Raw genomic sequence first — 25,087 nt, 5'->3', positions numbered from 1 at the left:
CGGAAGGTGAGCGATGTGGAGGTGTCGAAGTAAACGGCCACGTTGTCGAATCGGACGTATGTTGCGCGTCGGAGGTCACCAGAATGGCGAGTGTTATAACACAGAAAACACCATTTACTTTCACTATGTAATATTTTTATTGGCACAAGATAAATCAAAACACAAAGAAATAGCTTTCGACAATCACGGTAACAGGCATGACGAATGTCTCACACCAACTAGTCAACAACCAAAGTAAGTAAAAAAGTACAAAAAAGCAAAGACATTAATATTTTCTGGCAGTTCTGCCACAGTATATACCTCTCAGGGTACTAAGGAAACATAAAAAAACAGATGTATCTTCTTGTCGTTGCTGCAATTTACTGCACTAAAGACGATTCCGTTAGTAAAAACCATTGTACAAACCAAAATAAACAACTATATTTCGCTTTCACGATCGCGCCGAACTCAAATAGTTTTTCTTACTGGCCGCTTTACGCGCTGCTGGCGCGGTAGGCAACAAAATCGAGGCGGAGTGGCGCACTGTTATGCTGGACCAAGACCACCTACAATAAATGTATTGTAGGTGGTGGACTGTGGCTTTATCCCCAATTTAAGTTTCTCACTCTTTGATCTTTGACTCTACTGTGTAGCAGCAGCAGCTGTGTGGTGCAGCATATTTTTTGACGAGCTTTGGCTAATTCCAGCGCTACTTTTCAGATTTTGTTGTGGGTACCGGGAAGTAATAAAATGACAACTGTGGAGCTGAAGGATGCTAAACCTGCTGCAGATCCGATTTTCACCTACGAACGTGACGATACCCCCCTCGTAATTGACAATGGCAAGTGACTGTTGTTATATGCGGTGACTGCAGTTTCAAGACGAGGAAAGTGAATGTATTTCTTTATTTCCAGGATCTTACCAGTGTCGAGTGGGATGGGCTACAAGTCATGAGCCCATGATGATTTTCAAGAATCTTATTGCTAAACCAAGAAAAGAGCGGGGTAAGAAGGTTCGTATTAAAGATAGTAAATCCGAAATGTATGTTCCCGAAAAATGAGACATATCAGAAATGTATGTTCCCGAGCATTTTTCCAGTTTTTCGAGGTGTTAGTAATACTATTCTATCGAGACACTCAATCACTCCATGAGCAAATAGCAACGGTGACTAAAATCATACAGGTATTTTACAGTTCGTATTTCTGCATACAAACAATTAGTTTGGGCTCAGGTGTAAGGCGTTCTAATCATTGTGGCAGTTCGTCTGCTTACGTCGCTAATAACATTTTTGACTGTGGAATATCCTAATTTTCCCGACTTACGATAACTTATGTTCTAGTAGTAATAATTTATTTATCCTTCAACACTATTTTATAATGACATTAGACGTGCCATGTTTCTACAGCTTTAAACAAAATATACAATTTGTGTACATATTAGGTGGAGATAATGAAAGACAAGAAAAAATTTGTTAAGTAACAAAATTATTGTTTGTTACATAGATGAGTAGTAACAACAAGCATCGGTAGCACACAATCTTACAGAGTGAAGCAAAATACACAAAAAAAAAATTGTACCACTATGCAATACCATACTACAGAAACAATCTTATATAATATGGGAACACAGTTTTTAAGGGAATTAGCAAAAATACACCACACTAAAAATACATTTTTCCAGTAGGCCCTACATTCTTTCTTCTGTATTCTCAACACTTGTCTTGGTATTCCTTTATATGCTCCTCGGGATGATGTTTTCCATAGGTGACTTTTGAATCATGTTTGGACACAATGTTCCTAATTAACATTTAAATTCATTTTGGAATAGGGTGATGTCCTCTCTGTTTTTATGCTGTTTGGACTGTGTTGTGGAAAAACCGATCAGCTTGTCAATTGAAGCCATTTTATTTGTTTGTGATAGTGAAACAAGGTATCTTATATAAATTTACAGAATTTTTTTACTTTGTCATGAAATTTGCAGAATACTGGAAGTTCCTTGTAGGATATGCAACAGATCTTGTAACATGCATTCATTAATATGTATTGAAACATTGTACTATCATCTTGATTTATTTTATTTAAATAATTTGGGAGCCTCTCTTATTGCTTAAATCTTGTCTGAAATTTACATTTAGTTTATTGTTATGTTAATGAATAAAGTGCACTGCAAGTGTTGTAGCAATAACTACATCATATCTCCTCAAACCACTGTATGGCGTGTGTCAGAGGGTACCCTGTACACTACTAGTAATTTCCTTTCCTATTCCATTGACAAACAGAGTGAGGAGAATACAACTCCCCATATGCTTCTATATGTGCCCTAATAGATTCTCTTGTCTCTATGGTCCTTAAATGGAATGTAAGTTCGTGGTGGTAGAATTGTTCTGCGGTGAACTTCAAATGCTGGTGCTGTATAAATTTTCTCAATACTGCTCTCCAGGGGTTTCCACTTGAGTTCATGTAGCACCTCCGTAATACTTGCGTACTGATTGAACTATCAGTAACAAATCTAGCAGCCCACTACTGAATACTTCGATGTCTTCCTTTAATCTGACCTCGTGGGGATCCCAGGCACTTGGGCAGTATTCGATAATGGGTCACTCTGGTGTTTTACACACAATGTCCTTTACAGATGAAGTATGCTTCCTAAAATTCTCCCAATAAACCAAAATCGCCATTCATCTTCTCTACCAAATCCTCACATGGTTGTTGCATTTCATATTGCTTTCCAACATTACACCAAGAAATTTAAACAATGTGATTTTGTCAGGCAGCACATCACTAATGTTTATTTGAATATTAAAGATTTGTTTTTCCTGCTCATTGGCATTAACCTACATTTTCTACATTTAGAGCTGGCTGCCACTCATCACACGAACTAGAAATTTTATTGAAGTCATCTTGTATCCTCCTTCAGTCACTCAATGATATCACCTTTCTGTGTATCACAGCATCATCAGCAAACGGCTGCAGACTGCTGCTAATACTGCCCAGCAGATCATTTATACTTTAGTCACTTATTTCAATATGTCGTTTTGTTGTTTGTGCTACAATTTAATAGTGGAATTACAGTGTGATCTTCCTGCGTGAAACAGTTTTGGAAAACGATTTTTAGTATTTCGACCTTTTCTGTGTCATTTTGTTTCATTGCCATTATGGTCACAGAGTGTCAGGACGGATGGCTTCCATCTGTTTACTGATTTAAGATAAGTTCAAAACTTCTAAGGATTTTCTATCAGGTTGGTAGGTAGTTTTACTTTTGTATTCGATGAACACTTCACCCGTACACTAATTTTGGCTTCAAATTTTTTGTTTATCTGTAAGACTTCGGATGTATTTAAATCTGTTTACCATAGCCCAAATTATTTCAGATTCTGAATGTGTACCAATTTCATCAGACATCATATTATTTATTGCCATAAACACTTCACGACCAGCATTTCAACCTATCATTGCAACAAATATCCAATCTAAGTTAAGAATTTCATTGCTATTAACCTCTGGTTTCAACTAGCTTTTTGGCCCCCATTACTGTTTGGTCGTTATTACCATTTATAAGTCAGACTAGTTCTTGGACCTTGCCATATATGCTCCTGCAGTTAACTAACACCTTATTAACATTTTCTTTCTCTAATCTACGAAGAATGCGACCCTGTCTGAACTCGGAACACTTCTTACTGACCCTGTGGAAGGATTTCTCTTTTCTGAAGGATTCATGAGGCATGCCTCATGTACTGTGTTATCCTAATAGCTGCTCCCTGTGTATTATGCATGCTTTACCTATTAAGGGAGACCTACATTTCTCCTGATAGCTAAGGTGAAGAAATCCACATCCAATGTTGTCACAAAATTGTTTAAGCATCCATTTTAGCCATTTAGAAATCCACATCCAACATTGTCACAGAATTATCTGAGCATCCATTTTTAGCTTGCCATTTGACTCATAACCAGAGTACCATCATTGGTTCCAGGTTTGATGCTTGAAATGAGAGTTCTGCTTCAACCCTGCTAGCGAGGCTAACTGTCCTCAAGCCAGCCAGCCAGCCACCTACCTGTAGAAATCGAGGATGACCTATGAAGACATGCAGCAGACATAATTTGTGCTGATATGAACCATGATTTGCAGCCGGTTGCACCCAATGTATTCATTTACTGCCAGCAGAGCCTCCTCCATATGTCCGATGGAGCCTACCATCAGGAAACCTGAGTGGCTACTGGCCTTCTTTCCCAGCCCGACCTTTATTATCCTGAGGGGCTCTGTCACCTGCCTAACATTGGAGCTCCCAGTGAGAAGCAATCCCCCCTTGTGTGCTTTTCTGGACCTCTGAGGAAGATCAGCTACAGTTCCAACGGGTGTGACATATTGTGCTAGCTCAGATGTGCTTTTGGCAGAGGCAGTACCTCACACCTGCCTGATGTGTAAGGAGACAGTCATACGGCCAATACCCACTTTGCCATCCTCCCAGAGATTTGATTGTGTCACTGTTCACCAATTGTGCAATGTCGAGGTGCAGTGGCATCAGGGATCATAGTGATGTAGGCTCCAATAACGCCGAAGCTTTTGCCTCAGGTGCCCCAATGTCTCCGCAGCCCGTGGCAACAGCCTGAAGCCTGTCGATTGTGGCCAACACAGCTTCCAACTGTCTACAGAAAATGGCCAATTCTAGTTCTTATTGTTGTTGTTAAGCATTAGTGTGTTTACAAACACACTTCTAGCCAGAACCTAATGAATTTGTGGATGCCTTTGGATGTGTCCTATCAACTGATTACTTTATTCGGTCGAGTTGCACCAAAAATTTCTCTGGTGCCTCTACCACATGAGCTTTGCCATTATTGTACACGAGAAGGAATTCAGGGCCAACAAGGAATGCAGCAGCCACCACATGGTCCAATGGGATCTGTTCAATGTACTGCCTAGCAGTAAAGTGACCATGGACAATGACAAGATATGCATGGCTGTCAACTATGATGACCACAGAATCTTGGCTGATTCTGTTGATTTCTAGCACAACTTTTGACAGGTACTGCCCACCATGGTGTCTCGAAACCAAACACGGCCATCACCTTGTCAGGAAATCTGGACTTGTCTGTGAATAACACATCTTGTCAGTGATGAAGTTGCCAGTTGACATAGGAATGGCAGACCTGTAGGTGAACTGCCAGATCTGGTCATATCAACCAGGGTACTCAAAAAGGACATCTCATAACCAATTCTTACGGTCTGATCAGACGTAGCAACTCCAGTGCCCCTTGTGAGATCATCCTGCGGTGCCCCAGATAAATGCCCATCTTGTCACATGTATCCTTTGTAAATTGAAGAGTGGTTCATCAAGAAGATAATTTCTATTGTCTGTCAAAAAGACCCTTAGACTTCTCATCTTACAAGGGAAACTCCCCATCAAACCCCCTCATATTTAGTCGTAAGATGGCCCAGTGGCTAGCCTGTCAAAAACTGAGCACAGATCAAGCATGAAAACAGGAAGAAGGTGTACTGAACTTTGCAAAAAGAAGCAAAATAGAAACAGTGAACGGTTCAGGCTCAATATGTGCAGCACTGACTATACTGGTGTAGCCATGGCGTCGTGGTTAAGTGGTCACAGTGTTGGACTGCAATGGGGAAGATCCGTGTTCAAATCTCACTTGTGCACCAATTTTTTTTTTCACAAAATTATGCACTATCCATGTGGTTATTGATATGTCTGTTTGCAGTATTCACATTTGTGTCCGTGTTGTGGTGTAACGTCTGTTTGCAACAGTGAATAGTAAAAAAGGGATTTCCAGACATACGTACCTCCTAATTGTCTGTGCAAGTGACACATGTTACAACTCTTGCATTTTGTTTTGCAAATTTTGTTTTTTGAAGTCCTTTACTGTAACATAATTTGCACCAGCTTATTTGCAATTTTCATTTCCTATTCTCACTGTTCATCACATTTACTTGCGATGACAATATATTCTTATCATGTGACATATTCTATAACCAATTTATAGTATGACAATTACCGATACTACAGGAGAAAAGACAAATCAGCAATTGGATGGGAAGCTCATAATTTTGTGAAAAAAAATTTGGAGCACAACACAGATCTCTCTCTTTATAGTCCAACTCTGTAACCGCATAACCACACCACCATAGCTACAGAACTATGCTTGATACTGCACACTGTGAGCTTGAACCATTCACTGTTTCTATTTTGCTTCTTTTTTTTATTGTTCAGTACACCTTCTTTCTATTGTCATGCTTGATATGTATTCAGGTTTTGATGGGCTATCCACTGGCCTATCTTATGACCGAATCTGAGGGGGTATGATTGGGAGTTTTCCTTGTTACTAGTATGCTCTCCAAGGGTTTGTAAAAACTTATGAACATGGTTGACTTCTTCTGCGACATACTTTGTTAAAAAAAAAAAAAAAGAAAACAAATCTACACATGAGAAATCACACAAAGCAAGCAACAGAGTTTGAGCAGCTCCTCTGGTTTCTATAGTCTGCAGCCCATGGTCTAGTGGCTAGTGTTGCTGCCTCTGGATCACAGGGTCCGAGGTTCAATTCCCGGGTGGGTTGGGGATTTTCTCTGCCCGGGGACTAGGTGTTTGTGTTGTCCTCAAAAGTTCATCGTCATAATTTGTGACAGTGGCTAGATTGGACTGTGTAAAAAAAAAAAAATGGACTGTGTAAAAATTGAGACTTTGTATGAGTGCTGATGACTGCACAGTTGAGTGCCCCATGAACCAAACATCATCATCATCATCATCTGGTTTCTATAATTTACAAACAATCTAACAGTTCCTCAGTGGCACTGACAATGTTTTTAAATAACTGAAACACAGTGTAACAGCTTCTAGTGAGCACTCCATTGTTTTTTCAGAAGAATTGTCTGTCTGTGTTATAAGGACATCCATCAGTTTTAGCTCATTTCACACCTTTTCCCTGTCCCCTGCGGGTCCGGGGTAAGAATAGGCCCGAGGTATTCCTGCCTGTCGTAAGAGGCGACTAAAAGGAGTTTCAACCGTTTCGGCCTTCCATGTGATGGTCCCCCTTGGGGTTTGACCTCCATTTTTCAAAATTCTACAGAAGTACGAGCCTTTTGGGGAAGGACACCTTACGTGGTGTACCACTGGTCCTAAGTGCACTAAGACCTTGGCACTCAGCATTGTACCGGCATTGTAACCATACCCACTATTCCTCAAATTGGGCCTAAGTGCCTGATGGGTTGTACAAGTTACGCCCATGATGGACTTTCCATGGCACCAGAAATCCAGCACGGTAGCTAGCCCGTTGTGGTGGGGTCGTCATGTACCCTCTAGGTTGTAGCCCCCTGACAACACAGGGATCGTACTGCCGATACCTGAGCTGCACCCTCCCCACGTTGGCCAAGGAGTAGATGCCCGTCTCCTTGGGGCATCAGGACTCCCGGCAATGGTCATCCTGCCAGGTGGCCCTTGCTGCGGCTGGGTGGCGCCCGTGGGGAGAGCCCCTGGTCGGAGTGGGTGGTATCGGGGCGGACGTTTCGCAGATGAAACGTCAACACGTATCAGGTCGCTCTGCGGCCGAGTCTTTCAAAATAAAAGGTACCGTTTCTAGTTCTGGTTCTCCTGCCCTTTCCCCCTTGGCCACTCCCTGGGAGGAGGGACAGGCCCGCCGGCTTGGGGCGAAGTACTTCCCCCGCTATTTGGTCTGTTCTCGAACCGATGGGGGGACGTTCACCACCTCCAAGCCCATGTTCTTTGTTCAGCACATTGAGGACGTCTTCGGGGAAATCGAGGCTCTCAGCAAGATGCGATCAGGGTCCGTTCTTATCAAGACCACCTCTACCACACAGTCGGCGGCACTCCAGGCGTGCGACCGCCTGGGGGACATCCCAGTATCCATTGTCCCACATCTGGCACTAAATAGGACACAGGGGGTTATTTTTCATCGTGACCTCCTGCTACAATCTGATGAGGAGCTCAGGGCCAACCTGGAGCGCCGCGGCGTGCATTTCGTCCGGCTAGTCCAGCGCGGCCCCAAAGACCGTCGCATCGACACCGGAGCCTTTATCCTCGCCTTCGAGGGGGACGTTCTCCCGGAGAAGGTAAAGGTGATGTGCTACCGGTGCGCCGTGCGACCTTACGTCCCGCCTCCTATGCGCTGTTTTAGGTGTTTGCGCTTTGGGCGCATGTCGTCCCGGTGTGAGGCTGAGCCCCTTTGTGGCGATTGTGGACGTCCTCTTCGTGAGGAACATACTTGCACCCCACCACCTCGGTGCATTAATTGTCCTGGCGTCCACTCGCCTAGATCCTCAGACTGCCCCGCCTATCAGAAGGAGAAAAAGATACAAGAAATCAAGACTTTGGATCGGCTCTCTTATTCTGAGGCCAGGAAGAAGTATGACCGCCTTCATCCCATGTCACTGACCACTTCGTTTGCCTCAGTTGTGTCCACTCCTTCCGCGGTATCCTCACCCCTATCCTGTCCCCCCTCCGCCTCCTCTGCCCATCAGTGGGCTCTGCCTCCGCCTCCCAAATCCCTCCCTTCCAAATCCTCCTCCCCTGTGGCCCCCACCCCCTCTGCCCCAGGGGCCACCCTTCCTCATCCTCCTCCCCCCACGCCACCTGAGAAGCGATCCTCTTCTCAGGCGTCCATCGGGGAAACGTTCCGGACCCCAGCTTCAGAGGTCCGGCGTTCCAAAACGGACTCCGCGCGTGAGGACCTTCTTCGGGTCCAGCCCACCATCCCTGTGCCTCCTCGGCCTTCCAAGAAGGCCTCCAAGAAGAAGTCTCTATCCCCCTCTCCACCCCGGCGCGTTTCGTCTGACGCTTCATCCGTGAGTCGCTGCTCCCGACCGTCCTCAGTTTCGCCGGGACGCTCTGCTGCCAGGCGCTCCGCCGGCCTTTTGTCGTCAAATGATGCGGCCCCTCCTACACAATCAGGGACAGCGGCCGCAGCTGGCGACGACTCGATGGAACCGGATCCGCCTCCCGTTAGTTGTAGCGTTGTTCCCTCGCAACCTGGCCCTCCGCGGCCATCGAGGTGACCAGTTCTTCCCCGTCTCGTTCCCCCAACTTTTTGACTAGCAATGGCGTTGTTTCATTGGAACATAAGAGGTATTCGATCTAATCGGGAGGAATTACAACTGCTTCTCCGCCTGCACTGTCCGCTCGTCCTTGGTCTCCAGGAAACCAAGTTGCGCCCGACTGACCGTATTGCCTTTTCCCACTATACCTCGGAGCGGTATGACCTCACCCCTGTGGACGGTATCCCAGCACATGGTGGGGTCATGTTGTTCGTTCGGGACGATGTCTATTACCATCCCATCCCATTGACCACCCCACTCCAAGCAATAGCTATCCGCATTACTCTTTCTGCTTTTACTTTTTTAGTTTGTACCATCTACACTCCACCGTCATCTGCTGTTAGTCGGGCTGACATGATGCACCTGATCGATCAGCTTCCCCCGCCGTTCTTATTGTTTGGCGACTTCAATGCCCATCATCCCCTTTGGGGCTCTCCTGCATCCTGTCAAAGAGGCTCACTCTTGCCGGATGTCTTCAACCATCTCAATCTTGTCTGCCTCAATACCGGCGCCCCGACTTTCCTCTCGAACTCTACTCATACCTACTCCCACTTGGACGTGTCGATCTGTTCTACCACTCTTGCCCATCGGTTCGAGTGGTATGTCCTTTCTGACACCTATTCGAGTGACCACTTCCCCTGTGTCGTTCGTCTCCTGCACCACACCCCATCCCCACGTCCTTCGAGCTGGAACATACTGAAAGCTGACTGGGGACTTTACTCCTCCCTGGCGACCTTTCCGGACCACGATTTTCCCAGTTGTGACAGTCAGGTCGAATACCTCACAGCTGTTATTATCAACGCTGCCGAATGTTCCATACCTCGTACTACTTCTTCTTCACGTCGCGTTTCCGTCCCCTGGTGGAACGAGGCTTGTAGGGACGCTATCCGTGCTCGACGATGTGCTTTACGCACCTTTCGCCGCCATCCTACGTTGGCGAATTGTATTGAATACAAACGACTCTGAGCGCAATGCCGTAGAGTCATCAAAGACAGCAAAAAAGCTTGTTGGGCCTCTTTCACGAGCTCCTTTACCAGTTTTACTCCCTCTTCCGTAGTTTGGGGTAGCCTGCGCCGGCTGTCGGGCATTAAGGCCCACTCCTCAGTACCTGGCCTGACCTCAGGTAATGAGGTCCTTGTTGATCCTGTGGCTGTCTCCAACGTCTTTGGCCGCTTTTTCGCGGAGGTTTCAAGCTCCGCCCATTACCATCCTGCCTTCCTTCCCAGGAAAGAGGCAGACGAGGCTCGGCGACCTTCCTTCCACTCGCTGAATCTGGAAACTTACAATGCCCCCTTTACTATGCGGGAACTCGAACGTGCGCTTGCACTGTCCCGGGCCTCTGCTCCGGGGCCAGATGCCATTCACGTTCAGATGCTGGCACACGTTTCTCCGGCGGGCAAAAGCTTCCTTCTTCGTACCTACAATCGCGTCTGGACCGAAGGTCAAGTCCCCATGCGTTGGCGTGACGCCGTTGTTGTTCCTATACCCAAACCCGGGAAGAATAGACACCTTCCTTCTAGTTACCGCCCCATTTCTCTTACAAGCTGTGTCTGTAAGGTGATGGAGCGCATGGTTAATGCTCGGTTAGTCTGGATTCTTGAATCTCGACAGCTACTTACTAATGTCCAATGCGGCTTTCGTCGCCGCCGCTCCGCTGTTGACCACCTTGTGACCTTGTCGACATTCATCATGAACAACTTTTTGCGAAGGCGCCAAACGGTAGCCGTGTTCTTCGACTTGGAGAAGGCTTATGATACCTGTTGGAGAGGAGGTATCCTCCGCACTATGCACAGGTGGGGCCTACGCGGTCGCCTGCCCCTTTTTATTGATTCCTTTTTAATGGATCGAAAGTTTAGGGTACGTGTGGGTTCCGTATTGTCCAACGTCTTCCTCCAGGAGAACGGAGTGCCTCAGGGCTCCGTCTTGAGCGTAGCCCTTTTTGCCATCGCGATCAATCCAGTTATGGATTGCATTCCACCTAATGTCTCAGGCTCTCTCTTTGTCGATGACTTCGCAATCTACTGCAGTGCCCAGAGAACATGCCTCCTGGAGCGCTGCCTTCAGCGTTGTCTAGACAGCCTCTACTCATGGAGCGTGGCAAAAGGCTTCCGGTTCTCTGAAGAGAAGACGGTTTGTATCAACTTTTGGCGATATAAAGCGTTCCTTCCGCCACCCTTACATCTCGGTCCCGTTGTTCTCCCATTCGTGGACACAACTAAGTTTCTAGGGCTCACGTTGGACCAGAAACTGTGTTGGTCTCCTCATGTCTCTTATTTGGCGGCCCGTTGTACACGTTCCCTTAATGTCCTCAGAGTTCTTAGCGGTTCATCTTGGGGAGCGGATCGCACTGTCCTGCTTCGCTTGTATCGGTCCATAGTCCGATCGAAGCTGGATTATGGGAGCTTCGTCTACTCGTCCGCTCGGCCATCCCTCTTACGCCGGCTCAACTCCATCCACCATCGGGGGATACGTCTTGCGACCGGAGCCTTCTACACTAGTCCTGTCGAGAGTCTTTATGCTGAAGCTGCCGAGTTACCATTGACCTACCGGCGCGACATACTGCTGTGTCGGTATGCCTGCCGGCTGTTGTCTATGCCCGAACACCCCTCTTACAAGTCCTTCTTCGCCGATTCTCTCGACCGTCAGTACGGGTTGTATGTGTCTGCCCTGCTGCCCCCCGGAGTCCGCTTCCGTCGCCTGCTTCGACAATTGGATTTTGCCCTCCCTACCACCTTCAGAGAGGGTGAGAGCCCGACACCACCTTGGCTCCAGGCTCCGGTTCGTATTTATCTCGACCTCAGCTCACTCCCGAAGGAGGGTACTCCGGCTGCAGTGTATTGCTCACGGTTTGTCGAACTTCGTGCTCGACTTGCCGGTCACACCTTTATTTACACCGATGGCTCCAAAACTGACGATGGTGTCGGCTGTGCATTTTGCGTCGGGACTGCCACCTTTAAATACCGGTTCCTTGACCAATGTTCCAGCTTTACGGCCGAGCTTTTTGCTCTCCATCAGGCCATTCAGTATGCCCGCTGCCACCGCCATCCATCGTATGTACTCTGCACTGACTCACTCAGTGCTCTTCAGAGCCTTGGGGCTCCCTATCCGGTCCATCCCTTGATTCAACGGATACAGCAGTCCCTCCATTCTTTCGCTGATAATGGCGGTTCTGTCAGCTTTCTGTGGGTTCCCGGACATGTAGGAGTGCCTGGGAATGAGGCTGCTGATGCTGCAGCCAAGGCTGCAGTCCTCCAGCCTCGGCCAGCCTCCCATTGTGTCCCGTCATCGGACGTTTGTGGGGATGTATGTAAGAGGCTTGTGTCGTTGTGGTGGGATGCTTGGTCATCCCTCCAAGGAAACAAGCTCCGGGCAGTAAAACCGCTCCCAACTGCTTGGACAACTTCCTCCCGACCATCTCGGCGCGAGGAGGTCCTTCTGACCAGGTTGCGGATTGGGCATTGCCGGTTTAGCCACCGCTACCTGCTCTCCGGTGACCCAGCCCCGCAGTGCCCTTGTGGTCAGGCATTAACGGTGCGCCATGTTTTATTGTCGTGTCCCCGTTTTAGTCAATTTCGTGTTGTCCTGTCCCTGCCATCTACCTTACCGGATGTTTTAGCTGATGACGCTCGAGCAGCTGCTCGTATTCTGCGTTTTATAACTTTAACTGGCTTGACCAAAGACATTTAACCTTTTTACTTATTTAATCTGCATCTTTGTCAGGTCCTTCTGATGTCCCCCCATCCCCTTGAGTTTTTGCAGATTCCTTGTGCTCGAACACCAGTGACTGGGCGCTAATGACCTCAGCAGTTGAGTGCCCTTAAACCCTACCAAAGAAAAAATAGTGATGTAGGCTCCAATAACGCCGAAGCTTTTGCCTCAGGTGCCCCAATGTCTCCGCAGCCCGTGGCAACAGCCTGAAGCATGTCGATTGTGGCCAACACAGCTTCCAGCTGTCTACAGAAAATGGCCAATTCTAGTTCTTATTGTTGTTGTTAAGCATTAGTGTGTTTACAAACACACTTCTGGCCAGAACCTAATGAATTTGTGGATGCCTTTGGATGTGTCCTATCAGCTGATTACTTTATTCGGTCGAGTTGCACCAAAAATTTCTCTGGTGCCTCTACCACATGAGCTTTGCCATTATTGTACACGAGAAGGAATTCAGGGCCAACAAGGAATGCAGCAGCCACCACATGGTCCAATGGGATCTTTTCAATGTACTGCCGAGCAGTAAAGTGACCATGGACAATGACAAGATATGCATGGCTGTCAACTATGATGACCACAGAATCTTGGCTGATTCTGTTGATTTCTAGCACAACTTTTGACGGGTACTGCCCACCATGGTGTCTCGAAACCAAACACGGCCATCACCTTGTGTCAGGAAATCTGGACTTGTCTGTGAATAACACATCTTGTCAGTGATGAAGTTGCCAGTTGACATAGGAATGGCAGACCTGTAGGTGAACTGCCAGATCTGGTCATATCAACCAGGGTACTCAAAAAGGACATCTCATAACCAATTCTTACGGTCTGATCAGATGTAGCAACTCCAGTGCCCCTTGTGAGATCATCCTGCGGTGCCCCAGATAAATGCCCATCTTGTCACATGTATCCTTTGTAAATTGAAGAGTGGTTCATCAAGAAGATAATTTCTATTGTCTGTCAAAAAGACCCTTAGACTTCTCATCTTACAAGGGAAACTCCCCATCAAACCCCCTCATATTTAGTCGTAAGATGGCCCAGTGGCTAGCCTGTCAAAAACTGAGCACAGATCAAGCATGAAAACAGGAAGAAGGTGTACTGAACTTTGCAAAAAGAAGCAAAATAGAAACAGTGAACGGTTCAGGCTCAATATGTGCAGCACTGACTATACTGGTGTAGCCATGGCGTCGTGGTTAAGTGGTCACAGTGTTGGACTGCAATGGGGAAGATCCGTGTTCAAATCTCACTTGTGCACCAATTTTTTTTTTCACAAAATTATGCACTATCCATGTGGTTATTGATATGTCTGTTTGCAGTATTCACATTTGTGTCCGTGTTGTGGTGTAACGTCTGTTTGCAACAGTGAATAGTAAAAAAGGGATTTCCAGACATACGTACCTCCTAATTGTCTGTGCAAGTGGCACATGTTACAACTCTTGCATTTTGTTTTGCAAATTTTGTTTTTTGAAGTCCTTTACTGTAACATAATTTGCACCAGCTTATTTGTAATTTTCATTTCCTATTCTCACTGTTCATCACATTTACTTGCGATGACAATATATTCTTATCATGTGACATATTCTATAACCAATTTATAGTATGACAATTACCGATACTACAGGAGAAAAGACAAATCAGCAACTGGATGGGAAGTTCATAATTTTGTGAAAAAAAATTTGGAGCACAACACGGATCTCTCTCTTTATAGTCCAACTCTGTAACCGCATAACCACAACACCATAGCTACAGAACTATGCTTGATACTGCACACTGTGAGCTTGAACCATTCACTGTTTCTATATTGCTTCTTTTTTTTATTGTTCAGTACACCTTCTTTCTATTGTCATGCTTGATATGTGTTCAGGTTTTGATGGGCTATCCACTGGCCTATCTTATGACCGAATCTGAGGGGGTATGATTGGGAGTTTTCCTTGTTACTAGTATGCTCTCCAAGGGTTTGTAAAAACTTATGAACATGGTTGACTTCTTCTGCGACATACTTTGTTAAAAAAAATAAATAAGAAAACAAATCTACACATGAGAAATCACACAAAGCAAGCAACAGAGTTTGAGCAGCTCCTCTGGTTTCTATAGTCTGCAGCCCATGGTCTAGTGGCTAGTGTTGCTGCCTCTGGATCACAGGGTCCGAGGTTCAATTCCCGGGTGGGTTGGGGATTTTCTCTGCCCGGGGACTAGGTGTTTGTGTTGTCCTCAAAAGTTCATCGTCATAATTTGTGACAGTGGCTAGATTGGACTGTGTAAAAAAAAAAAAAATGGACTATGTAAAAATTGAGACTTTGTATGGGTGCTGATAACTGCACAGTTGAGTGCCCCATGAACCAAACATCATCATCATCTGGTTTCTATAATTTACAAACAATCTAACAGTTCCTCAGTGGCACTGACAATGTTTTTAAATAACTGAAACACAGTGTAACAGCTTCTAGTGAGCACTCCATTGTTTTTTCAGAAGAATTGTCTGTCTGTGTTATAAGGACATCCATCAGTTTTAGCTCATTTCACACCTTTTCCCTGTCCCCTGCGGGTCCGGGGTAAGAATAGGCCCGAGGTATTCCTGCCTGTCGTAAGAGGCGACTAAAAGGAGTTTCAACCATTTCGGCCTTCCATGTGATGGTCCCCCTTGGGGTTTGACCTCCATTTTTCAAAATTCTACAGAAGTACGAGCCTTTTGGGGAAGGACACCTTACGTGGTGTACCACTGGTCCTAAGTGCACTAAGACCTTGGCACTCAGCATTGTACCGGCATTGTAACCATACCCACTATTCCTCAAATTGGGCCTAAACGCCTGATGGGTTGTACAAGTTACGCCCATAGTGCGTCCCCATCTGCACCAGCGATCATGATGGACTTTCCATGGCACCAGAAATCCAGCACGGTAGCCAGCCCGTTGTGGTGGGGTCGTCATGTACCCTCTAGGTTGTAGCCCCCTGACAACACAGGGATCGTACTGCCGATACCTGAGCTGCACCCTCCCCACGTAGGCCAAGGAGTAGATGCCCGTCTCCTTGGGGCATCAGGACTCCCGGCAACGGTCATCCTGCCAGATGGCCCTTGCTGATGCTGGGTGGTGCCCGTGGGGAGAGCCCCTGGTCGGAGTGGGTGGTATCGAGGCGGACGTTTCGCAGATGAAACGTCAACACGTATCAGGTCGCTCTGCGGCCGAGTCTTTCAAAAGAAAAGGTACCGTTTCTAGTTCTGGTTCTCCTGCCCTTTCCCCCTTGGCCACTCCCTGGGAGGAGGGACAGGCCCGCCGGCTTGGGGCGAAGTACTTCCCCCGCTATTTGGTCTGTTCTCGAACCGATGGGGGGACGTTCGCCACCTCCAAGCCCATGTTCTTTGTTCAGCACATTGAGGACATTTTCGGGGAAATCGAGGCTCTCAGCAAGATGCGTTCAGGGTCCGTTCTTATCAAGACCACCTCCGCCACACAGTCGGCGGCGCTCCAGGCGTGCGACCGCCTAGGGGACATCCCAGTGTCCATTGTCCCGCATCTGGCACTAAATAGGACGCAGGGGGTTATTTTTCATCGTGACCTCCTGCTACAATCTGATGAGGAGCTCAGGGCCAACCTGGAGCGCCGAGGCGTGCATTTCGTCCGGCGAGTCCAGCGCGGCCCCAAAGACCGTCGCATCGACACCAGGTCCTTTATCCTCGCCTTCGAGGGGGACGTTCTCCCGGAGAAGGTAAAGGTGATGTGCTACCGGTGCGACGTGCGACCTTACGTCCCACCTCCTATGCGCTGTTTTCGGTGTTTGCGCTTTGGGCGCATGTCGTCACGGTGTGAGGCTGAGCCCCTTTGTGGCGATTGTGGACGTCCTCTTTGTGAGGAACATACATGCACCCCACCACCTCGGTGCATTAATTGTCCTGGCATCCACTCGCCTAGATCCTCAGACTGCCCCGCCTATCAGAAGGAGAAGAAGATACAAGAACTCAAAACTTTGGATCGGCTCTCTTATTCTGAGGCTAAGAAGAAGTATGACCGCCTCCATCCCGTGCTGTTGACCACTTCGTTTGCCTCAGTTGTGTCCACTCCTTCCACGGTATCCTCACCCCTATCCTGTTCCCCCTCCGCCTCCCCTGCCCATCAGTGGGCTCTGCCTCCGCCTCCCAAATTCCTCCCTTCCAAATCCTCCTCCCCTGTGGCCCCCGCCCCCTCTGCCCCAGGGGCCACCCTTCCTCCTCCTCCTCCCCCCCCGCCACCTGAGAAGCGATCCTCTTCTCAGGCGTCCATCGGGGAAACGTTCCGGACCCCAGCTTCTGAGGTCCGGCGTTCCAAAACGGACCCCGCGCGTGAGGACCTTCTTCGGGTCCAGCCCACCATTCCTGTGCCGCCTCGGCCTTTCAAGAAGGCCTCCAAGAAGAAGTCTCTCTCCCCCTCTCCACCCCGGCGTGTTTCGTCTGACGCTCCATCTGTGAGTCGCTGCTCCCGACCGTCCTCAGTTTCGCCGGGACGCTCTGCTGCCAGGCGCTCAGCTGGCCTCTCGTCGGCAAATGATGCTGCCCCTCCTACACAACCAGGGACAGCGGTCGCAGCTGGTGACGACTCGATGGAACCGGATCCGCCTCCCGCCGGTTGTAGCGTTGTTCCCTCGCAACCTGGCCCTCCGCGGCCGTCGAGATGACCAGCTTTTCCCTCGTCTCGTTCCCCCAACTTTTTGACTAGCGATGGCCTTGTTACATTGGAACATAAGGGGTATTCGATCTAATCGGGAGGAATTACATCTGCTCCTCCGCCTGCACTGTCCGCTCGTCCTTGGTCTCCAGGAAACCAAGTTGCGCCCGACTGACCGTATTGCCTTTTCCCACTATACCTCGGAGCGGTATGACCTCACCCCTGTGGACGGTATCCCAACTCATGGTGGGGTCATGTTGCTCGTTCGGGACGATGTCTATTACCATCCCATCCCATTGACCACCCCACTCGAAGCAATAGCTGTCCATATTACTCTTTCTGCTTTTACTTTTTCAGTTTGTACCATCTACACTCCATCGTCATCTGCTGTTAGTCGGGCTGACATGATGCACCTGATCGTTCAGCTTCCCCCGCCGTTTTTATTGTTTGGCGACTTCAATGCCCATCATCCCCTTTGGGGCTCTCCTGCATCCTGTCAAAGAGGCTCAATCTTGGCGGATGTCTTCAACCATCTCAATCTTGTCTGCCTCAATACCGGCGCCCCGACTTTCCTCTCGGACTCTACTCATACCTACTCCCACTTGGACCTCTCAATCTGTTCTACCAATCTTGCCCGTCGGTTCGAGTGGTATGTCCTTTCTGACACCTATTCGAGCAACCACTTCCCCTGTGTCATTCGTCTCCTGCACCACTCCCCATCCCCACGTCCTTCGAGCTGGAACATACCGAAAGCTGACTGGGGACTTTACTCCTCCCTGGCGACCTTTCCGGACCACGATTTTCTCAGTTGTGACAGTCAGGTCGAATACCTCATGGCTGTTATCATCAATGCTGCTGAACGTCCCACTTCTCGTACTATCTCTTCTTCACGTCACGTTTCCGTCCCCTGGTGGAACGAGGCTTGTAGGGACGCTATCCGTGCTCGACAACGTGCTTTACGCACCTTTCGCCGCCATCCTACGTTGGCGAATTGTATTGAATACAAACGACTCTGAGCGCAATGCCGTAGAATCATCAAAGACAGCAAAAAAGCTTGTTGGGCCTTTTTCACCAGCTCCTTTAACAGTTTTACTCCCTCTTCCGTCGTTTGGGGTGGCCTGCGCCGGCTGTCGGGCATTAGGGCCCACTCCTCTGTACCTGGCCTGACCTCAGGTAATGAGGTCCTTGTTGATCCTGTGGCTGTCTCCAACGTCTTTGGCCGCTTTTTCGCGGAGGTTTCAAGCTCCGCCCATTACCACCCTGCCTTCCTTCCCAGGAAAGAGGCAGAAGAGGCTCGGCGACCTTCCTTCCACTCGCTGAATCTGGAAACTTATAATGCCCCCTTTACTATGCGGGAACTCGAACGTGCGCTTGCACTGTCCCGGTCTTCTGCTCCGGGGCCAGATGCCATTCACGTTCAGATGCTGGCACACGTTTCTCCGGCAGGCAAAAGCTTCCTTCTTCGTACCTACAATCGCGTCTGGACCGAAGGTCAGGTCCCCATGCGTTGGCGTGACGCCGTCGTTGTTCCTATACCCAAACCCGGGAAGGATAGACACCTTCCTTCTAGTTACCGCCCCATTTCTCTCACAAGCTGTGTCTGTAAGGTGATGGAGCGCATGGTTAATGCTCGGTTAGTCTGGATTCTTGAATCTCGACGGCTACTTACTAATGTCCAATGCGGCTTTCGTCGCCGCCGCTCCGCTGTTGACCACCTTGTGACCTTGTCGACATTCATCATGAACAACTTTTTGCGAAGGCGCCAAACGGTAGCCGTGTTCTTCGACTTGGAGAAGGCTTATGATACCTGTTGGAGAGGAGGTATCCTCCGCACTATGCACAGGTGGGGCCTACGCGGTCGCCTGCCCCTTTTTATTGATTCCTTTTTAATGGATCGAAAGTTTAGGGTACGTGTGGGTTCCGTATTGTCCGACGTCTTCCTCCAGGAGAACGGAGTGCCTCAGGGCTCCGTCTTGAGCGTAGCCCTTTTTGCCATCGCGATCAATCCAGTTATGGATTGCATTCCACCTAATGTCTCAGGCTCTCTCTTTGTCGATGACTTCGCAATCTACTGCAGTGCCCAGAGAACATGCCTCCTGGGGCGCTGCCTTCAGCGTTGTCTAGACAGCCTCTACTCATGGAGCGTGGCAAAAGGCTTCCGGTTCTCTGAAGAGAAGACGGTTTGTATCAACTTTTGGCGATATAAAGCGTTCCTTCCGCCATCCTTACATCTCGGTCCCGTTGTTCTCCAATTTGTGGACACAACTAAGTTTCTAGGGCTCACGTTGGACAGGAAACTGTGTTGGTCTCCACATGTCTCTCGACCGTCAGTACGGGTTGGATGTGTCTGCCCTGCTGCCCCCCAGAGTCCACTTCTGTCGTCTGCTTCGACAATTGGATTTTGCCCTCCCTACCACCTTCAGAGAGGGTGAGAGACCGACACCACCTTGGCTCCAGGCTCTGGTTCATATTTATCTCGACCTCAGCTCACTCCCGAAGGATGGTACTCTGGCTGCAGTGTATTGCTCACGGTTTGTCGAACTTCGTGCTCGACTTGCCGGTCACACCTTTATTTACACCGATGGCTCCAAAACTGACGATGATGTCGGCTGTGCCTTTGTCGTCGGGGCCGCCACCTTTAAATACCGGCTCCTCGACCAATGTTCCAGCTTTACGGCCGAGCTTTTTGCTCTCCATCAGGCCGTTCAGTATGGCCGCCGCCACCGCCATTCATCGTATGTACTCTGCTCTGACTCACTCAGTGCTCTTTAGAGCCTTGGAGCTCCCTATCCGGTCCATCCCTTGATTCAACGGATACAGCAGTCCCTCCATTCTTTCGCTGGTAATGGTTCTCCTGTCAGCTTTCTGTGGGTTCCCGGACATGTCGGAGTGCCTGGGAATGAGGCTGCTGATGCTGCAGCCAAGGCTGCAGTCCTCCTGCCTCGGCCAGCCTCCCATTGTGTCCCGTCATCTGACGTTCGTGGGGATGTATGTAAGAGGCTTGTGTCGTTGTGGTGGGATGCTTGGTCATCCCTCCAAGGAAACAAGCTCCGGGCAGTAAAACCGCTCCCAACTGCTTGGACAACATCCTCCCGAGCATCTCGGCGAGAGGAGATCCTTCTGACCAGGTTGCGGATTGGGCATTGCCGGTTTAGCCACCGCTACCTGCTCTCCGGTGACCCAGCCCCGCAGTGCCCTTGTGGTCAATTTTGTGTTGTGCTGTCCCTGCCATCTACTTTACCAGATGTTTTAGCTGATGACGCTCGAGCAGCTGCTCGTATTCTGCGTTTTATAACTTTGACTGGCTTGTCCAAAGACGTCTAACCTTTTTACTTATTTTATCTGCATCTTTGTCAGGTCCTTCTGGTGTCCCCCCATCCCCTTGAGTTTTACTAGATTCCTTGTGCTCTAACAACAGTGACTGGGCGCTAATGACCTCAGTAGTTAAGCGCCATTAAACCCCACAAAAAAAAAAAAAAAACAATATCAACACCTTTTCCCTAAACTTTTTTGGGCTACTTACTTATGGTCCCCCTTTTAGGATTTGACCTTTACTTTTCTAAATTTCAAAGAAGTGTGGCCCATTTTGGGAAGGATGCCTTGTATGGTGCATAATCTGTCTCCTGTGTAGTGTGATCTTCTGGACATGCTATTAGGGTGGATTTATGTTTGCACCCAAAAATCCAGTGCTGTAGGCAATCTGCCGTGTGGGGGTTCTTGTTGTACCCTCACGCTTGTGCCCCCCCCCCCCCCCCCCTCCTCCTCCTCAGATAATGCACTGCCGATGGCCTGAGCTCTAATCTCTCCATATGGCGAGTAGTAGTTGCCTGTCTACCCAGGAAAAGGCTACTATGCCATTTAGCCTTGACATGGTGCGGTAGTGTCCTTGGGGAGAGCCACTGATAGGAGTGAGTAGCATCAGTGCAGATGATCTGCGATAACACTGATCAAACTAACCCATACTTGTGACCGCACCAATACAACTGTCACACCAGGTAGAAACAAGATTTTAATGCAGAGGCTTACAACACTGTGGTGTTTTTCTTTGACCGCACCATGGGATGAGAGTCAGGCAAGGAGAAATGGAGGTGAATAGTTTGCCTAGTTCTTGGTATGCTCCAGAACTGACGGAGAATCTTCTGCTACATTGAAGCCACTGTTTTGCATTGTAAATATTGAGTGTAGGTTTGGAGCAGCCATTGCAGTATAGAAAGTAAGAAAGGATCTCAGGTTAGTGTTCAGAGTTTTGATCAACAGTGTCAGCCACTTCAGGTCTGCGACAAGCTTGGGCAAGTAGCAGGTGCTATCTCGCCTCGTAACACCCTTAATAGGATCAAGGTGTCACTATCTGTTGGGATCTAACACTACAAAATGCACGCTAACCTAGAGTGATGTAGGTACATTTTGTTCATCATGTTTAGAGAGATCATAAGGATAATAGGGCGGATAGTGTACCTTTGATCCTATCCGATGATGGAAATATTTTACCTTAGAAAGTTAAGGTCATTTTTTATAGTTGTGATGCGAACTCTCATTTTCCTCCTCTTATGAGATGGTTTAGGTGCCAGAGGTCTAGGCTCTTTCTCCTGTTGTGTTAATGAGGCTGTGTGTGGGACATGTGGAAGGACGGTACATGAGGGGAAACTTAGAAACGACCCCTTACACATGTAAACTGCCCAGAACACCAGCCTCCCCTCATTTGAAAACAGTTTTCAAGAGGAAACATAAAATCCAAGACTATAAAAAACACTTGACCACCTGTCGTATCAAGATGCTAAGAAATAGTTGGAATAACTCCACCTGAAGGATACGATATCAAACTTTGCAAAAATTGTGTCAGAAACCACACCAAATGTGATGACAAGGTCTCAAACATCAGCTCCTGGCCCTAATGTCAGAGCTTGTGTTTAAGACGGGTGAGGGGACAGCAGATCTCTCAACCTCCAAACCCACAATAATAAAGCAGTTAATTTCGGAGCTGGAAGTCTGCCTATTTAACATTGGAGCTGCAACACTTTTCAGTAAGGCCCATGGAACATCCTCAATCATAGATATTGCAGTCTGCAAACCAAGAATCTCACCCTTAATCTAGTGGTCTGTTCATGGCGGCCTCTGTGAGAGTGACCACTTTCCTATTACTGTCTCTTTCTGGACCCATTGACCAATGGAACATGCACGACACTGGTCACTTTGGAAAGCCAACTGGCAAGTTTTTACTTACAAGGCAACTTTTGAAACCAGTTGGAAGAAGGATATTGAAGAACTGGCAGAAGAAGCATCTGTCTATTATTGACATGATTATACATGCTGTGGAAGCAATGATACCCTATTCTTTAGGTTCTTCCCAACGGACACTGGTGCCATGGTGCTCTGAAGAAATATCTGAAGGTATCAGAGAGTGTCGCAAGGCACTTCAACAAAACAAGTGCCATCCCTCCACAGAACATTTAATAGCACTCAAGAAACTTTGAGAGAAGCCATGATTTTTAATGAAGAAGAGAAAATGGAATTGTTGGGAACAGTATGTGTCATCTATGGGGACTCCACACCCGATCGTCTGTACACAGTAACTTTGGAAAGTGCCTCAGTGGTGACATCTGTACTGATCCCATGATCTTTGCTGAATACTTCACAGCACGTTTTGTTGAAGTGTCCCATGAGTTAACTACCATCCTAATTTCCTGACCGAGAAATGCCTGGAAGAGCATAACTATCTTTCCATGCACAAGGTTTGAATCAGTGTTCCATTTAGTGAATGGGAGGTCCACAGCACTTTATGTGAGGGTAATAATATTCCTATTCTGAAAGTGGCTTTTGGGCGTTAGTATCTGCAGTGCAGAATACTTTGCCTTTTCCTATGACCTACAGATGATATACAATACCACTTGGCACCATCACATCCTGTCTACTGTGGATGAGTTGGGCTTCTGGGGCTGTTAACCCATTTTTATCCGGAATTTCATATTCCTCCAACAATCTCAGGTGTGGGTAGGTTCAACTCTCAGCATCTAGTGCGTGCAGGAAACTTTCGTACCTCTGCGATTGGCTCTGAGTGTTACCCTCTTTGCAGTTGCAATGAGTGGTGGTGTTACACACTGCAGAGCCCCAGCTTTGGAGGCTCATACAGGAAGGTACGTAATTGGGACCTGAATTGTGGACATCTGTTTTCTCACATGAAAACTCCCATCATATGGTTGTTGGCTCAGGTCTGTGGATCCACATCCAGGATTTTGTCTTGGTAACCAGTTACTTGAAGTTGTTAAAACTTAAGATTTTTAGACCTTTTATTTGAAAGTTAACGTGGTTACCACAGGTATGCCAGCTCAAGGCAGATTACGTGATGAATCTTAATACCCTAAGATTTCTGAGCAGCACTTTCGGGGGGTGCAGGCTGCAGAGTTCTGCAATTTTACAACACTTTCATTTTATCTGGCTTAGATTATGGCTGTGTTACCTACAGATCAGCAATACTATCAGTACTGAGCTTGCTAGACTCTTTTAACATTATGGAGTGTGGTTGGCTACTGGAGCCTTCTGTATGAGCCCCATAGACAGTCTCCAGGTTGAAGCTGGTATTCCACCACTGAAGGTCAGAAACCAGCAACTCTTGGCGAACTTCGTGGTCACAGCCAGAGCTGATTGACTCTGTTTCATAGCCACATGTTCAGACTTATTAATTGCCCTAAAATGGATAGACCAGCTGCAGTACGATTGGAAGCTCTGTGCAAGGACTTCCAAAGGCCCTCTCTTGTCTGTGTACATAGTTTCTTCTTGCCCTCCACCCTGTACCATCCTCCATGAATTATTTGTACCCAGTTCTATGATTCAGATGATCTCTTCCCTGCTTCAACATGCATCTACACATGTGGATTGAAGATCAGCAACAGGGTTGGTTATGTTTCAGCACTCTCAAGGGGGCAAGTGAAGTATTCCTTTCTGAGTGATGCAGCATATAGATTGCATAGCTATTTGCTGTATGACACGCTCTGCAATACATTACAACTCTTGCAACAAAGGACTTTCTGGTTTGTAGCAACTCCATGAGCTGCAGGCAGGACATACCTCAATGCTACCTCAGAGACTTTTGGGTCGCTAACATCTTAGACCTATTAGTTGTCTTCTGAGGCTCCAGAACTACCATTAACATTCATCAGGGCACTGAGCCATGTGGGCATTCTGGGAAATGAACGTGCTGAAAAATTAGCTAGAGAAGCAACCACAGGTGAAAAACCTGGACTTGGAGTACCAGACACAGACTTATGTTTACAAGTACTACATCAGATTTGGAAAACCTGGGATATGGAATGGCAGGCTGCCACAACCCTCAAGCTGAGTGCAATCAAGGGGACCATCAAGGCATGGCACACCTCTTTCAAAGATGGTGCTGTACTGTGTCAACTATCTATTGGTCACACCAGACTTAAGTTCCTTTTATGTCAGGAATACGCCCCCCCTCCTCCCCCCCCCCCCCCCTCCCTCCCAAAAGAAACTGTGGAAGTCATCTCACGATGGCCTTGTTCTCACAGTGATGAGTGCCCCACTGCCTGATCCATGATGAGCAGTCAGTCAGTCTTCCTCCGTACCTCAAAAACTTGTGGATGATGGGTTACAAATCATACATTTCCTGAAGGAAAGGATATTTTATAACAAAATTTGATGCACTCACGCAGTCGGTATTAGGTGTGTGTGTGTGGGGGGGGGGGGGGGGGGAT

The 25,087-nt window shown here is 47.8% G+C and overlaps 1 protein-coding gene across 2 annotated transcripts in view; it reads left to right on the top strand.

Moving 5' to 3' along the window:
• The first annotated feature begins 607 nt into the window (after window positions 1-607).
• LOC126458041 (actin-related protein 5) overlaps window positions 608-25,087 on the top strand; it is a 208,060-nt gene continuing 183,580 nt past the window's right edge. Inside the window, exons 1-2 of one of the 2 annotated variants that reach the window (XM_050094833.1) lie at window positions 608-820; window positions 894-991. In XM_050094833.1, the coding sequence (XP_049950790.1) occupies window positions 730-820; window positions 894-991 (189 nt within the window). In that variant the 5' untranslated portion in view covers window positions 608-729. The remainder of the gene's footprint in view (window positions 821-893; window positions 992-25,087) is intronic. The other variant, XM_050094834.1, reaches the window with a different exon arrangement.

This window comes from Schistocerca serialis, chromosome 2 (assembly GCF_023864345.2).
Source record: "Schistocerca serialis cubense isolate TAMUIC-IGC-003099 chromosome 2, iqSchSeri2.2, whole genome shotgun sequence".
NCBI classification, from domain to species: domain Eukaryota; kingdom Metazoa; phylum Arthropoda; class Insecta; order Orthoptera; family Acrididae; genus Schistocerca; species Schistocerca serialis.
The sequence above is the reverse complement of the archived record's forward strand: the minus strand, read 5'-3'. Positions and strand labels throughout refer to the sequence as shown.